Below are 17,696 nucleotides of genomic sequence, written 5' to 3'. Positions count from 1 at the left end.
AACCGAGGCACAGGGAATTGAAATATCTTGCCCATAACCATGAAGTGGCAGATCCTGAACACAGGCAGCCTGGACCCAGAGCCCACATTTTGAGCAGATGGGGCCCCAAGTTAGTTGCCTGTAATCCTGATTCAGGTGTCTTGGCCCACGATGAGTCCCACGTCAGGTAGGCTGTTCTCTGCTGCAATAAGGAAGTGAAATTTGGACCCGCTGTCTGCTTCAGTGACATTTGGAATTGATACCTCTTTTCACTGTCAGCTTAAATGATAGAATTTCACTCAGTAGGAAGCCCACAGCTTTAAATCCCATCAAGATTTTAACTTATCACCATTAAGAAGACATCAGCCTTAAATGATTTGGTGTGTGCTGGCTGTCAGGACTATAAATTAAAGATGTAACAGCCAGCACCCGTAATAATTCTACAGCTGGCAGGAGGCAGCCTGGGAACTCCTGGTGGCCTTGATAAGGTTCTTCATTAGTTTATCTGGGTTGTCACCTTCTGCAGCCTTCAGTGTTAGATATTCCAGGGCATTTTCTGCCTTTTAGAAAGTGTCTGATTCTCATTCCGGTGTTTAATCAGAGGGACACTTTTGGCTCCTTTTTAATTCCTCACAGGAAAGCTCCATTTTTATGCTCAAATTTTTCATCTTTTTGTGATACTCAGCGTTAGTGTTTTGGAAGCTGGACCTTCTGCATTGCATTAAAACCTTCTGCATTAGCTTGGTGAGGTCTCAAGTGGCCAAGTCCCCTGGGGACCTCCATCCTCACTGGAGACTTCAAAATGATCAGTCAGATGAGTGTAAAACATCATGCCTGAGGCATAGTGTGCACTCACATCATGTTTTTTGTTTGTTTTATTTTCCAAGCCCACAACTATGTAAGGTACTTTATATGCATGATTTTATTTAATCCACCCAACAATCCTATACCATGAGAATTATGCCCCAGTTTTTTAGATGAAGATACAGAGGGTCAGGGACTTTAACCCTCAAAATGCTCAGGGTTACACGGTGAAGAGGCAGGATTTGAAAGTTGCTCTGCTGAGCTGCAGAGCCTGTGATTGTTTATGTTCTGTCCACGCCCCCAGCTGGCTGAGGTTAGATGTTGTCTTATGGGAAGAGATACTTGGAAGGCACAAATGGAGTATGAGGAACTTGTGCTTAGTTGGCTTCTGTGGCTAGCACACCTGAGCCACCATGCCCCCTCTCAGACCATTGGAATAAGACCTTAACTGCCAGGTAAGGAGGATGTAAGGGTATTGGCTGTCAGGAGTCAACACACAGTGGGGCCACAGACTAATATGACAACGCTTGTCTTCTCTTAGGGCTGCACCCCCTCATTTGTGTCCAAAGACCCAACATCTTTATCATTTTTCCATCCCCTCCTATATCCCTGCCCACTGCCAACCCCGGCACCTTCTAAATTTCTTGTCATTCTTAACAATCAAACTGTGCTGATCACCTGTGCTGATTGGCTAGCTCTGTGGTTCTCCGGCCTTTACATACATCAGAATCACCTGGAGGCTTGGTAATGGCTCACTAGATCCCAGCCCCAGAGTTCTGATTCAGGTAGTGATGCCGATTCTGCTAGTCCAGGCACCCGTGTGAGAACCACTGGGCTGGTAGAGGTGTATTGCTGGTGTCTGTTAAAGTGAGGATTCTGAGTTAGTAATTTGGAGGTGGGGCCTGAGATTCTGCGTGTCTAATGAGTTCCCAGGTGATGCAGGTGCTGCTGGTCCATGGACCTACACACTGGGTAACAATGCTGAACCACAACTGTATACCAGTGGCTCTTGCCCCTGCTGCACAATAGAATCACCTGGGGAGCTTTTAAAAGCCAGTACTTGGGCCATACACCCTCAGGTATTCTAATGTAATTCTGAGCATTGGAATTTTTAGCCCCCCTCCCCAAGTGATTCCAATGTACAGCCAGGGTTGGAAACCACTGGCCTTTACAAAGAAAAGAGATGACACCTTCTAGGAGCTCAAGTGCATCGGACAGCACCGTGGACCAGGTTGAGCTGGTTGCTTAGATGGGAGAGGGGCACCATTTCTCCTGGAGAGCTGTAAACATCACCTGGGAATCATGTTAAAATGTGGATTCTGTTTCAACAGGTTTGGGGTGGTTTCTGAATTTCTAATGGGTGCCTGGATGTCAATGATGCTGTTGGTCCAGGCTGGTGCTGGGTCTCAAGCTCGACCACAAGGGCCCACACAATGTCCATTACCTCCGCCAGTGATGGTGGCGGGTAGCTTTTCCCGTATTGAGTGTCAGAGGTATTTCACTCTCACGTTCCCTCCCCTTAAACACCTTCTTGATGTCTCTTTTATTCAGCTTGGTATTGACAGAACACTAGGCAATGTGGTCAGTTTTCTTTTTGTAACATTTGCTTCCTTCTCTCTTCACAGTACGAGATGCAAAAAATCTAATCCCTATGGATCCAAATGGACTTTCAGATCCTTATGTGAAGCTGAAACTTATTCCTGATCCCAAGAATGAAAGCAAACAGAAAACCAAAACCATTCGCTCCACGCTAAACCCCCAGTGGAATGAATCCTTTACGTTGTAAGTGATCTCTTCTCGATCAAATTCCCTCCCTATAAACCATGCAACTGCCCACCTCATTGTCAGAGATAACAAGGGAAGTTCATTCTAAATGTCTTTAAATGTGTCTTCATTCCTGTGACCTTCTCAGTCTGCTGGTAGGGAGGTACCTGTTACCACCTGTATTTGATGGATAGTAACTCAGTTTATCGATAGTTGCATATTGAAGGCCCCAAATTATTATCATCACCTATTCTGTACAAAAAATTTTGCTTAAGGTGTTACAAATGATATAGGAACATGTAAGGTGTGTCCCACTTCTTGATGCACTTAGGTTCTTTTGAGGGAAGGGTGTAAGGAGAGAATTTAACAATTTTTAAAACAATAGCTGAGTAATATAAAAAGTGTTGTTGCCACTGAAATGGGAAGATTATTCTCACTTTCAACTAGGGAAAACATTCTGGAAAGGTGACATTTAAAGTGGGCCTTGAAGGATTGCCAGGACTTCAGAGGTAGAGGTGGTGGAAGGGGAAGAACAAGGAGGGAATGGGAAGGAGGAATAAATAAGTCAGGAGTGAGAAAGCACTGATGGCAGCTGAGCACACGCAAGTGGTCCTCCTTGTAGATGAATACCCAGGAAGCAGTTTGTCTGTGGGCAAACAGAAAGCTCTATTGTAAACAGAGCTTTGCTCTGTAAAGGGCCAGATAGTGTATGTTTTAGACTTGTGGGTCATACGGTCTCTATTGCACCTATACAGCTCTGAAGTTTTAGTGCCAAAGCAGCCAGAGATAATATGTAAACAAATGGCTGTGGCTACGTTCTAATAAAACTTTATTTATAAAAACAAGCAGTGGGCCAGATTTGGCCCACGAGTGGTAGTTTGCCAACCCCTAGTCTAGAGCTTTAGTTGCCAGAGAAAGGGGCTGATACTTCATTGGCACAGGAAAAGAACTGAACATACTGTTTCTCTGCCTCAGGCTCAGATCATGAGCATGTGGTGTCTCCCAAGAAACCAGGATCAAGATAACCTTGTGTGTGTGTGTGTGTGTTTCGTAGCAAATTAAAACCTTCAGACAAAGACCGTCGACTGTCTGTAGAAATCTGGGACTGGGATCGAACAACAAGGAATGACTTCATGGGATCGCTTTCTTTTGGAGTTTCAGAGCTAATGAAGATGCCAGCCAGTGGGTGGTAAGGAAGCCCCTGAAATTAAGTATGTTCCAAAATATTAAGCCATTTAGAGGTTCTGAAAACAAGTCCACATAAGTCTCTAAAATGTCAGTTGAAGGGCCGGCCCCATGGCTCACTCGGGAGAGTGCGGCACTGGTAGTGCCAAGGCTGTGGGTTCAGATCCTATATAGGGATGGCTGGTGTGCTTGCTGGCTGAGTGTGGCACAGACAACACCATGCCGAGGGTTGCGATCCCCTTACCAGTCAGGAAAAAATAAAATAAAATGTCAGTTGAATGTCTAATATTGTGGCTGTAGACTTTCCATAAGATGCATTTCACAGAACAGCTGGTCTAGAGGTTTAAGGAGAAGAGCTGCTGGACTTGGGGTGGTGCCAGCACAGTGCAGTTAACTCTCCTCTCCTGTGTCTCTGAAAGGTACAAGTTGCTTAACCAAGAGGAAGGTGAGTACTACAATGTACCCATTCCAGAAGGGGACGAAGAAGGAAACATGGAGCTCAGGCAGAAATTCGAGGTAAGGATAGCAACAAAATTACTGAAAACACTTCCTTTGTACAGCGTAACTTCAGGAAGGGCCAGATTTTGGTGGTCACACCATTGAAAGGCAAAAAGTAATTTAAATGTTAATCATCTTTTTATTTAAAAGCATAAATGTTGTGTAATCTCTTTCCTTAGAAGCTGTCGATGTTCTATGTCTGTTATCATTTGGAGAATGGAAATTGGAAATATCCCATAAATAAGTGCAAGGTTGATTTCTGCATAAGAAATTGGTTTGTGCATTACTGGGGAGACAGGCAGGTTTTGAGCACAGGATCCTTCTGACAAAGAAGAGCTTGTGCTCCTCCAGAAAGGAGGAAGTCATTTTTGCATTTTCTGGGGGAGGTGGTTTGAGTGTAATTAGCTATCGTGCCGGCATCTGATTTTTTTTCTTCTCCTATGGAAAGCAAAAGGTTTCTAATTTTGTTCTAAGAAACCAGCTTAAACAAATATTCCTTTGTTTGGGATTTCTTTATTTTTGCTCCAGATCTTTAGGAAAGGCCAGCCTCTTTGTCTTTAGTTACTTTACCTGTGTTTGCTTTCTGTCCCAGATTCATCTGTCTTCTTTCTCCCTCCTTTTTCTGTTCCTTCTTGCTTCTCTCTATCTATTCTCCTTCTATCCCTTCTCTTTTCTTACCAGACATCTCACATTTTAATGAGCATTCTTTTTTCTAAACACCTACCTTATGTTCCAAGCACAACTTCTGTAATCACCCTGCATTTTGGCTTTTGGAGGGATCCATATAAGAGCCTCTTCAGTCTGTGTAACTGGTTGATTCCTTTTTGAATCTTTCACTTCTTCAGACTAATTAGGATTCCCTAGAATTTCCTCATCATAAACAAATACACATGCACACGCACGTGTGTATAGACGCTGAAATGTTACTAAAATATTGACACTAATGGGATTCTAATGATCTTGTTTTCCTTCTCTTGTTCCCAAAGAAACACAAAGGTCATATCCAGATAGAATGAATTCCAAAGGATGTAAAACATAAAGTTGTTCAAATTATTTTGTTATACCAATGTTTGGTTAAAGTGGATGTTGGTGGCAAGTCCTTACCAGCAGGGGCTCTAAGGTTGGATGCCCTTGGGAGCACAGATGAGTGAAATAAGTAAGTCACAGCTGATATAAATAAATGGCAACTAACAGCTGGCCTCAGGGTTGATGAGACAATAGGGAGTGGTGGAGACTGGGGTGAGCTGGTGTACTCGAATCCTGCCTAAAGGTGTCAGCCACTGCTACTCAGGACCAGTTGATTATTTCCTTGCACAAGTGCAGGCCTCATGCAGCCAGATCTTCGTTCTTCTAGAAAAGCCAAAACTCCAGGTGTTTATATGACATTTTCTAATTTTTTTTTAATGTTGGCAGCTAATTAGAACTGAGAATTCTGCATAGGGCAAACACACGTCTATTGTTTTAGACACAGGTAGGATTCAACCAGTGAGAACCAGCTTGCAATCTCTGCTCTTAAAAAATGTAGGAGAGAAAAAATAATAAAAAGAAAAAATTATATGTAAGTAATTATACATTATGATTTTATATATAAATATATATTTAAATACACACGCATGTACACACACACATATATAGTGGGAAGTATATGGTTCTTTCCAATGAGGCCTTATAATATTTAGAGGAATTTAAGTACAAAGATGAAAGTCGAGGTTTTGGGTAGCTTCAATTATCTATCCCAGACATAGCTCTTTTTCTGTTTGTCTTTATTTTTTTCACTTGCCTTATCATCTGCTTCCACCCATACCCCACAGCTAAGGACGCAGACCTGGAACACTGGACAGGAAGGCTTCCTTGAGCCCCCAATGTCACACAACCTTTGTAATGGATGGATCCTTCTAGAGAGAGTTACACATGCCACCATTAATTACTCAGCTGTCTCAGGCAGAGGAGAAACCTGAGGAGCTGAAGAGAGCTCTACTGAATTTCATGCCCTCGAGTAGGCCATTAGCAATCCCTAGGTCAGGAACCGCGGGTACAGGATACATTTGCAGGAGGAGCGGTGTTGGGCATCATGGTGTGTCACTCTCAGTAATGTCCGAGACTTAGCTTTGCTGATGGAGAAATGTCAGCCTTCTTTTTATGCTGTGTTTCCATGGCTTCCTGGTGAGTAAACTTCCTGTTCTTCTGGGCAGTGAGCCCAGCTTTTTATGAAAGTCAGAGTTCCAAAATAAAAAATAAAAACATTTTAAATACAGGTCAGAGGGCTTGTGGGCAGAAGCAAAGCCTTTCATTTTAGAATGGTCACAGGCTGGTCAGAGGCTGTGTGTGTGTTGCTGGTCACTGTTGTCTCCTGGGAGAGCTGTGGACCTTGCAGTAGAGCTAGCCCAAGGCCATGAGTATCAGCGGGGAGGGGTGGAGGCAGCAGGGAGCTGAGCCCCTGCTATCCAGCCCCTGAAGTCTGTGCTCGGAGCACCTACAGGAACCACAGGCCACCTTTTTCTTTAAACATCTTTTAGCTTCTGGATTTTACTCCAATTATATTAGCTCATTTACTTAGAGCATTTTAAAAACACAACTGCAAGAGACTGGGCAGAAAGCCACTAGATGATGGTTGCAAAAGATGCTGAGAATTTTATGACAACTGCCCTGCTGCATTTTTAAGTGGAATATTCAGATCTGATATTGGGCAGGGGTTCAAGCACATAATGGTATTTTGTTGAGGCCTATAAAAGTGAAAGTTGAAATCCTTCCCTGGTGCCAAGCTGTTGGGAAGCTGTGTGCCAGGGCAGAAAGGATGGTGTCCACATTTGAGCAGTTCTGGGTGGCAGCCATTCTCTTCGAACAGGGTGCCAGTTGGCATCAGGGTGCAACTGGGGAACTTCCTTTCCCACCCCGTTTCCTCCCTCTCAGCCTCTAGCCTCAGGATGATGGCTTCCCAGTGTCTACGGGCTCCCGTCTCAGTATTCTTTCTCTCCGTATAATTGCCGTTCTGACTTGCTTCCCATCACATTAGTCCTTTCTTCTCTGCCTACTTGTTCATAGATACTTTTCCATCCTCTGCTAACAGTTTGATTCAGCTGAATACAATATTTTTAAGTTCAATGGCCAATCATTATTGAATGAAACACAGCATGATGGTCAGTCCTTTTAGGAACAGGCATCTCAGTGGCACCTCACTGTGTCTAGTCTTTTGGGTTATTCTTTTCCTGTCCAGCTCTGTTTTCTAGAAAGAGTTAACTAAATGTGGTTTTGAAATCCTTCCCCAGAAATCAGAAGTCATTCAGTCTGATGAAAGAAAAAATCAAAAAATGAGCATTTACAACGCTTCCCCTGCATTAGCATTCATCTGATAATTAGATGGAAAATGTTTCAGATTTAAATGGTTGATTCTAGAATCTTGGCAAACAGAATGATCAGCGAGTGAAGCTCTTGGGAGCCAAGGAAAATCGCAGGGTGGTTGGAAATGACTTTACTCTCTAATGCAGATTCTGCCAGAGCACTTCATCAAGCCTAAAAGACAAAAGAAACCAGAACCTTGAGGAAAGTATTCACCAGCAGTGCGTCTGTGGGACTGTAATCTGTTCCATGTTTGTCTTCAAATAAAGTACACGTGGTCCCTGATTTATAAGTTATATATTTTTCATTTGTTCAATAAGCAAGATTCCAGCAGTGAACAAAGCAAACCGCTCCTGCTTTCTGTGGAGCTCATGTTCTGTACCTGTGGGCCTTGCTTCAGCTCTCTTTGGGAACAAAGCAAGGAGCTCATTGAGAAGTAAACACATTATAACACCCAGTGCTGATTGGTGAGTGATTCCCTGAACCTGCCGTCACTGTTGAAGACAACTAGGATTGCTGTTGTTTGCTGTGACCTCTGTGTCTCTGCTGCTCATCTGATGAGGCTCACGGCCAGAGTGCGGAGGGGGTCTGTCTGCCCTTAGAGGCAGTCCAGAGGATGGTTTAGCTCTGGCTCAGCAAACTTTTTCGGTAAAGGGCCAGATAATAAATACTTCAGGCTTTGCAGGCCATAGAATCTGTTGTAATACTCGGCTCTGCCATTGCAGCACAAAAGCAGCCCCAGACAATACGTAAACAAATGAGCATGGTATGTTCCAATAAACTGTGCTTTACAAAACAAGTGGCAGACCGATATGGCCTGTGGGCCATGGTTTGCCGATTTCTGGGTTAGCCCAGGGACGTTAGAATCACATCCTGGTTTTGCCACTTATTAACCATGTGAGGTTCTGTACCTCAGTGTCCTAACTGTAAATGGGAATAATAGCAGTATTTACTTAATAGTATTATCTTAAAGATTAAGTTAAGTAGTCCATAGAAAAGTCCCAAAAGCATACTTACTGTTCAAATGTTAGCTCTTACAATCATCATTATCAGTTTAATTTACCTCAGAAACTGGGTTATAGAGGGCACCCTTTTTTTGTTTTAACTTCTGAAGTTTCCCTGAAAGAGAATGAATTTTCTTGTTGAAATCATGCTCCAAATAGTGGGCATGTTCTATGTCCTTGTAGTCCAGCCATAATATGAAATAGAGGCATATTGGTGAGAATCTTATCACCATTTATAACATTGTTTTTATGGGAAAATATATCCTAATTTACATTCAGATGGATTTCTGGAACACAGTGTGTCTGTAACTTTGGGACTTTGTGTGTCTGGGAATGTATTCGATAACCTCTGAGCAAAACAGTGTTGTTAGGGAAGTAAATATAATCCCACAATGAGAAATCAGCTTATAGTGACACTTCTCAATTCAATCATTTGGTTTAAGGTCCCAATTAAAGACTCAAAAGCAAGCACATCGGAAAGATGTCTGATAAAAGCCACACCAAGAATGAGCACAAGTGTAACCACAATGATAGTCACAGCTAGTCATTCATTAGAGAAATGATTAGGTGAACAGCAGAGATGACACAGTTGAATTCTTACTGATTCCATTCCCATGAGAGTCCAATCCTTTGGTTGGCATGATGTTGCCCTTTCAGTCTTTCACAAAATCTGAGATCTGCATCATTCACATCTTGAGCTATGCCCAGGGAGTTACGTGCTACATTCAGCTTTCCAGCTGGGGGGGTGGGGGGGAAAGGGATCTTCCAACCACATCTTTCACTTATCTAAAACATTTTCAGACATTCTTATTCTTAACATCATTTGCGGTTCCGTTTCCATGGTTGTTAGCTTCAGCATTTTTGTACTCTGTTTATCAGTCAGTTGATTCTTTCCCTGAGACTTTTAGGGCCACATCTACCACCAGGATTGGAATTGTTCTAGGATCAAGAAAATGGGAGGCAAGGTAGGGAAGGAGAAGACATGAGTTCTGGGACCAGTTTCTAGGCTTTCCCTTGGAGCTGGCCACTTCCCTTCCCCAGAGTTATTCCATCCTCCACCTTGACCTCCTGAGGCTTGGCCCCTCTTGCCCAGGGCAGTTTTTCCACTCCAGACTCTCTTTCCCAGTCCTGCTACCTAGAGGACATCAAGCCAGAAGGGCAAATAACCTGAGCGGGAGATCTGGCCCCCAGTTCCTCAGGACAGTTGGTGAAGACCCCTTCTCTGTTCTTTGCATTTCAGATTTTGATATTTAAGGAAATAAGACCTGAACTTTATCATTTTGCTCCAGTATCACTATTACTACTTCCAATTTGTATTTGATGGCTTTTTAGCTGCAAATGGACTTTAAATGAGCTCATTTCTACCTGTGGGGTTGCTTATCTCCTCCACACATTGTTAACAGTTAATGGAGATTCTAATCTAAAAAAGTCAAGTAGCTTTCCTTAAATGAGATGACACCACTCTATTCTGCCCAATTATCCAGGCTTTTCATTGTTTTCATTATTTATTGTACATTATTAAAAAAAAATTGAGCAAAATAATAAGCTCGAAGCACCTCAGCCTTTTTCTCTTCTTACTACAACAGTAACTTTTGCTACCCACCGTGCTGCACTCCAGGGTAAGTTAAAATCTAATATTAAAAAAAAATTAAATGCCAAACATACACATCGGTAGCAGAATGAAGACGGCTAAGGGCAGCACACTTTGGGCTTTCTCTTGGAATATTTCTGTTGTCAGAATACAATGAAAAATGATGTCCATTAGAAAGCTGACAGATGATATATCAGAAATAACTCTTGAGTATAAGGACCCAAGAAAACAAGATGAATTTATTTAAATTGCAGTGTCACTTAAAACTTGTATGAGCTCTCTAAAGGGAAATATCTTTGAAGTTCTATAAAGGAAAAAAGTTATGATTAAGTGCAAAATATGGCAACTGCTCTTGAAGTCCAGTTTTGAGTACCACCTCCCATCCTGTCTGTCCCTTCTGGGGAGCAGGAAGTGTGGCATTGATGGGACAGTGGTGATAGCAGTGGTAACAATGTGCATGGGGTGATGACTCCTGGGCACCGGGCATTTTCCGTGCCAAGCATGCTATGCCACTCCATATGAGAAGTGGTACTACGCAGTGATTAGAAGCCTCAGTCCCGGAACCAGGCTGCTGGGTTCAAATCTGGCCTCTTCTACATCCCACTTGGATGATCTTGGGCACATAACTCCATCTGTCAGCATCGTATTCTGGAAAGAATATAATAGTTAGCCATGATTCACATCCCTGCTCTACCGCTTCCTAGCTGATGGTTTCTTAAACTTTGTGAAATGGGGATAATGATAGTACCTACTGCATAGGATTACTGTAAGGATTAAATTAGTTCATTTATTCCTCATTAGTATAGTGGTGAATAAACAAAATAGTTCATGTAATGTAAATTGCTTAGACTAGTACCTGGCATATAGTAAGTGCTTAATAAATTTTAGCCATAACTATTTTTTCACTTTTATAATAGATGATTATATGAAATAGACATTACTTAAGTTTGGGTTTGACATATTTATGAAAAGTTATAAACTCTGAAGCTATATATCTGTGCAAATGAGGCGTTATGGAGAGGAAAGAGCATTATCAGAAATCTATTTTGAGCATAGAAATTGTTGTCAAGGAATCATTCCTTAGAACAGACCAGTGCATTGGTTGTTCCAACAGTCACAGCTTTCTAGATCCTGCAGCTTAACTCTAATTCTTCTGTCTCCGTGATGTTTTCAGTAGACAGGCTTCCCAGTCCATCTCTGCTTGACCCACATTCTCATGGCACCTGGCACACGGAGGCTGTTGAAGGTTGTTGGAACTTGAGTGCTTACTTGATTGGGAGCATCGGCCCATCTGAGGGACCTGCCTTCTTTGCTTGCCCTATGATTGCTAATGCCACCTTGGCCTTACTCCTGGCCATAAGCATCTGTGCTCTGCTCCAGAACCTCAAATTGACCCCCTCATGATAAGTCTAGTTCCCCCAGTCATAGATCACCATCATCCTTTGCAATTGACTTCACACCCAGCCTCTCCCCTCAGATGGTCAAGGAAGCCTAGAAATTCTTCTACCCATTGGATAGGTCAGCCCAGAGGAACCAAGCCTGTCCACGTCTCAGGATTTGAACACATTATCAGCCATGTAATCACATAATCATAAATTCCAAAAATTAAATAGCTGCATTTTCTCTTATCTTGAAAATCCTCTAGGGCTGTGCTATCTGATTTGGTAGTTACTGGTCACATGAGCCCTTAAATGTAGCCAGTCTAAACAGACATGATGTAAGTGTACAGTACACACCAGATTTCAAAGACTCAATAAGGTGAAAAGAATGTAAAATATCTCATTAATAATTATTTTATATTGATTGCATTAGTTGGTATATGAGTCAATTTATTAAGGCTTACAGTTGTGTGTTCATACATATTCTGACTGCATAGTAAAACATGTTAACCTGGGGGGGGTACAGGGAGAATCTGAAGCTAGCTTAACAATGGCTTCTGTCAAAACTGGATTCCCTGGTAATGTCTGGATTACTTAAATTTCATGCAAAAAATATATGATGTGTGTGCCGTCACAGTTTTTGTATTTGTTACCATCCAAAACCATACTAGGGTCTAAACTAAAACAAACCAAAATAAAATCAGTGATCATGAATTAGCTGCTTTGTAAGGATTGTGATATAGGTTCAGAAACTACAGAAAGGATCACCCTGGAGACTGGAGATTGCTTTCAGATCACACGTATACCTACTTTTATTTACACAAGGAAAACGTTTGGCGATTAACCCTCTTACTGATTAACAAATTAATACGATCCAATTACTGCTGTTTTTAATGTATTCAAATCGGCATAAATGAGATGCTGCTGCTAGGTTACATGCAGAAAGAGCAAGCAAGAGTTTTTCTTTTTTCTTTACTATTATCAAAATTGGATTTTCCAAAAGCTTATTGTCTTTGAAGACCTTTTCTAATTCAGAATGTTCTTTTCCAGATTGGGAGGGAGAAAAAAGTAGTTCATTGGAAACGCTCAGATAAATTGTAGCTATTTGTTGATCTGATCAGCCTTGCCACTGTTACTATGGAAACCTGAGAACTTTCAGATGACCTTTTAGATACAAAACAGAAAATCTTTGTGCCCCAATATGGATTCTGCTCTTTTTGTTTTTTGTTTTTTGTTTTTTGTTTTTATGTCCCTAAATAGCTTGCTTACTTTTTGAACTGTGTGATGTTAAGGGAAAAAATATCTATAAAATGCACATTAGTTGAAAGAGAGATATTTTAATGTTTGAACTTCAGCTTTGTCTTAGAAGGAAAGTCTTAAACTGAACTAGGATAAGGTTTAGTAGTGGAAATCATTTTCACACATTCATTAGATCATTGTCAACAGAGCTTAACACTGCCACTCAACTATGCAAACTCAAAGAAAGCCTCTGAGAACAGCAGCACAGAATTTCTGATTAGTCTGTGAATGCATTTATATTATAGCATCAGCAACATGTTTTCAGTTTAATTTATCTTGGGGAAATAATTTTGTTGGGAAACCAAAAAAAGATCATACATTCCAGTTGTCTTTTCCGTCCTGATGAATTCCTGAAATGACATAAAAAGCCTTATGTCTACAGTTATGGGGGTGGCCTTGTGGGTGAATGTTGCTGGTTGAAGAAACAGGGCAAGCCTAATATTAAATGTTATAAGCAGCTATCCACGTATACCCATGCCCCGTACCCACGGGGGATTTTCAGGTACCAAGGATTCTTTCTTTTTAAAGGAATTGTAAGGAGGGGAGGCAGAGCCAATGTCCATTGACTCTAACATGAACACAGTGACTGTGCATTGACAAGGGTCTTTATGGCTCTATCTCAAGCACCTAAGAGGAAGTTAAAGCCCCCTAAAATTAAAAAGCGTAGAACAAGGGTGACACCACACATAATACTGTTTGCTGTTTTTCCCCAAGGAATGTGTCCTACAGAGAATTAGGATTGGGGGGTCCCTAGAGAGGTCAGTCCCAAGGACTCTGAACTCCCTGAAAGAGGAAATGGTCACTGGCCTGGGCTGTAGATCCTTGCAACTCCAGGTGTGATTTGTGGACCAGCAGCATCTGGGAACTGATTAAAAGTGCAGAACGAAGGCCGGCCAGTTAGCTCAGTTGAGTAGAGCATGGTGCTGATAACACCAAGGTTCAGGGTTCAATCCCTGTACTGGCTAGTTGCCAAAAAAAAAAAAAAAAAAAAAAAACCAAAAAACGTTTTTAATGAGTAAATCAAAATGCAGAATAGAATCTTAGATCCCATCCTAGCCTTTTACTGAGTCAGAATCTGCATTTTAACAAGATTCCCAGGTGATTTCTGTGCCCATTAAAGTTTCAGAAATGCTGGTCAAGAAGATGAAACCTCTCGACTAATGAGTAAGCAAATTCAGTCTCCAGTGGTCGTGAAGGTAGTGAGGACAGACCGTCACCCCCAGTATCCACATTACATATAGGGATCAGTGAGCTGCGACGCATACCCGGCCAGCTGCTTTTATACGGCCCATGAGCTAAAAATGGTTGTCATATTTTTTAATGGTCGAAAAAAATCCAAGAAGGGTAGTATTTAGAAGATATGAAAATTAGATAAGACCCAAATTTCAGTGTCCATAAATAGTTTTATTAACACAGTCACTTTCATTCATTCATGTACTGTCTACAGGTGCTGTCAATGCAGAGTTGAGTCGCTGCAAGAGACTGTATGATAGGCCACAAAGCCTAAAATATGTGCTGCCTGTTCTTTTACAGAAAAAGCTTACTGACCCCTGGATTAATGGAATAATAGAGTATTTGAACTGGGAGGGATGTTTAAAATCATCTTCGTTGATGAGAAAATAAAAGCACAGCAGGGACTTACTCCAGCTAGTTAGGAGCAGGACCCAGATCTCCTGTCCAGGACAATGCTTCTCTCTCCTCCCCTGTCCCTTCCCCCATGCACTTCCCTGTGACACCTGCTTCTCCGACTCCCTTCTACATGTCCACCATGCTCATTCCTGCATCTCAGGACTTACTTACGCTCCTTCGGAGAGACTTTCTCTTCTTCACTCCCCTCAGTCCCAAGCTCTTCAATCCTACACATACCTTTATGTAATCCTCAAGCCTGTTATAATTGATCTAATTGTGCAAACTAAAGATTTCTCACTTGGTGGACACCTGTACTATTTGTCAGCTTCTTATTTCCAGAGTAGGAACCTTGGGCCCTCTGAATACGTGAGCATCCAAACATCAGGCCCAGTAGGACTCCACCTTTCCCCTGGATTTCCTTGACAGCCAAATGGAGGATTTCTGAATCAACATGTCTACAAAAGTGGTTAGAAGTCGTCAGAGGAGAGATCATTCAGGAGCCTGGAGAATATCCCTCCCCTCACTTACCTAAATCCCTACAGCAGTTGGGTAAAACCCACATGTGTGATGAATCTGGTCATACTTGGAGATGGACTAGCTCCTTTCCCATACTTTTTGTCATTCCAGAAATCTGTAGTTCTGGAAATTTAAAGCTGACGGGTGCTAGGTCTACTCTGTGTCGAGCACTATCCCTGGGATAGAGTTAGGACAGAACCTTGTTCTTAAGAACACTGGGAAGTAATAATAGGGAATCTGAGACCTTTTACCTTATTTCCACTTTCTGGATAATATCTGAGCCTCACAGTGGAGGGGAAGCAGAACTTTCTTCTTAGCCCACATCCTGTCTCCTAGACAGTAGCTAACCTCGATGAGCAGGTATCTGACTCAGGCCACAAGTCAGTTCGTTGTCCAGACACCAGTGTCTCCAGCTCTTGAGACTGATCAGGTATCATTGCTGAAAGGATTATAGCTCACCTGATGTGACGTGGCATTAAAGGGCTTAGGACCACAGAGTCCTCCGAGAATTCAAATGGTGGCTTCCAAAATGAAGTCCAAGAACTTGTGGCTCATGGATGTCTTATTCTGGTTTTTGTTTTCATGGATGAGGTCTCTTTGCCCTTTAAGACCATTGCCTTGATGTACAGGTGATAGTGGCACTTCCTAGACCAACCACGTACAGTCAGAGTGTCATTGCTCAGAAAATCAGTGAATTCAGTGGCTGTCATGTCTTCAGCATTTGCAAACTCAGTGGTTAACATTGAGCAGCAATGCAGCTTCCTGGCATGTGCTGCCTTGACTTTGAGCAAAGGTATTTTACTTCCACATTTACCACCCAGGCATACAGGCGTGTGGTCCAGGATGTGTTCCCTTGGGGCTCTTGCAGATGTGCAGAGGGAGAGATGCTGTGGGAATCTGGGCTGATTCACTTTGTAAGCCTTTCCTATGATCCTACCCCCCCCCCACCAGAAGGAAATTTGAGTTGGTTTGTTATGTTGAAGCATGAAATAGCTTTGGAGTTCTTTCTAGATCCATTTGAGTCTGAGTAACTGCCCAATGGCTGCTGGAAGTCTGTGAAGCTGTACAGCAGTTGTATCGAGGTGTCTCTGCTGGTGGGTTTTTGCCTTTTCCTCTAGGTGAGAACCTCGTAAAGTCATGCCATGTACTTCTCAGGGCATCTCAGTCAATCCAGAGCCTTCTATACCTAGAGGTATTCAGGCAAAGATTGGGCAACCCTATCAGAAAGGTGCAGGAGAAATGCCAGATTGGATTTCCTCTAAGGTTCTTTCCAGCAGCAAGATTCCAATAAGAATGTTTTTGTTGCTATTGTTTCCTTTAATCTTGATGTGGAATAAGATCTCTAGCCCAAAATAGAGCTTTCGGGGTTGGGATAAAATGGCCTATTTTGAGAACAATTATAAATAGATTTGTGGTTACTGACTCAAATGTCCATAATTATAAATGTCATAGAAGATAATCTGTACCTGTTAAAAGAGTTGTAAAATTTATGATTTGACCGGTTTCCCATTTTAGTAGACAAAGCCTCACAAGTACAAAGTATAGTCTGTGTGCCTATGATCTCCTCTGTTCAGGTTCAGGGCTGTTATGATCCATTCAGGCTGTGGGTTTTTGGTTCAGAGCCTCTTTCTCAAATTCTTTTTCAGAAGCCTTCTCATACTGTGTATGAACTTGTGAGATTACGCCCATGACTTCTTGCATAGAATTCCCTGTTAAGATGGTTTCCACTTACTCTTTTCGCATTAGCAGTTGAGAAAGTAAAGTTATCCAGTCATGAGTTTTTTAGACAGAAGTTGAAAGGTGAAAGAAAGTATGCCAGAAGAGCAAAACAAGGTTACTTGGCATTCAGTCAACAAGAACTTGGTTAACCCACTACCCCACCAACTTATTTTTCACCAGTAATCTTGGGCACTTCAAGATACTGAAGAGCCTTCTAAATCATCAAGAAAAAATAAATTTTGTTACAAATAGTTTTCATGGTAAGTGGGTTTGGTCTTATTCTATTTTTTTGTAGAATGGTAATCTGTGTATAAAATTATCAGTACCTAGCTGTGTACTACCTCACACACGTGGACTCACCAAATACCCCATGACCCCATCATATGGCAGAACATGTCTGAATATAGCAGAGTTGTTTGATGGGAGACCATGTCACATAAATGGCCCAAGGGAGAAGAGAAAAAGGTTCTGGCTTGGTTTCAGGCCTTTCACTCTTCAAACAACAGGAAGGACTTAGTTCCTCCCCATCCAAGGGCCAAATCAGACCCGCAGCTGGTGAGCCTCCCTGGAGCGGTGCACACCTGAGGCTTCGCCTGGCCTCCTCTCATCCGACCCTGCTGCCGTGTTTCACAGTAACAGTAACTGTCTGTCGCCTATGCTTGGCTGCTCTGTAAGTGGAACCTGTGGTGCGTTGTACTCTTATTTTTCTCATGGTGCTAATTGTTTTCCTGTATGCAGCATTTCCCCTACTAACCTAGCAGTTTTTCTTCCTCTTCTGTCTATTACAGGGATGTCATGTCCACTTCCTAAAGGTAGTTCTTCCTCCACTCTGTCCTCTTCCACCTTTCCTTCCACAAAAACTGGGGTTAATGTTTTTTTTGTGGCTCCTGAGCCTGAGCCTACAGCCATGTTTTCCACCCTTAAGGATTCACTGTGAGTTCCGGTAGCTGCAATCTCATGCCTACATGTGTCTTAGTCTGTGTGCTCCTTTCC

General features: G+C 42.2%; 1 protein-coding gene across 2 annotated transcripts in view; it reads left to right on the top strand.

Annotated features, from left to right (window-relative positions):
- Positions 1-17,696, top strand: part of PRKCA (protein kinase C alpha) — a 428,415-nt gene that overhangs the window by 327,049 nt on the left and 83,670 nt on the right. For both annotated transcript variants that reach the window (XM_063080317.1, XM_063080316.1), the window contains exons 6-8: positions 2,409-2,565; positions 3,602-3,736; positions 4,152-4,248. In XM_063080317.1, coding sequence (XP_062936387.1) covers positions 2,409-2,565; positions 3,602-3,736; positions 4,152-4,248 — 389 coding nt within the window. The remainder of the gene's footprint in view (positions 1-2,408; positions 2,566-3,601; positions 3,737-4,151; positions 4,249-17,696) is intronic.

This window comes from Cynocephalus volans, chromosome 16 (assembly GCF_027409185.1).
Source record: "Cynocephalus volans isolate mCynVol1 chromosome 16, mCynVol1.pri, whole genome shotgun sequence".
In the NCBI taxonomy this organism is placed as follows: domain Eukaryota; kingdom Metazoa; phylum Chordata; class Mammalia; order Dermoptera; family Cynocephalidae; genus Cynocephalus; species Cynocephalus volans.
This window is presented reverse-complemented; position numbering and strand designations above follow the sequence as displayed.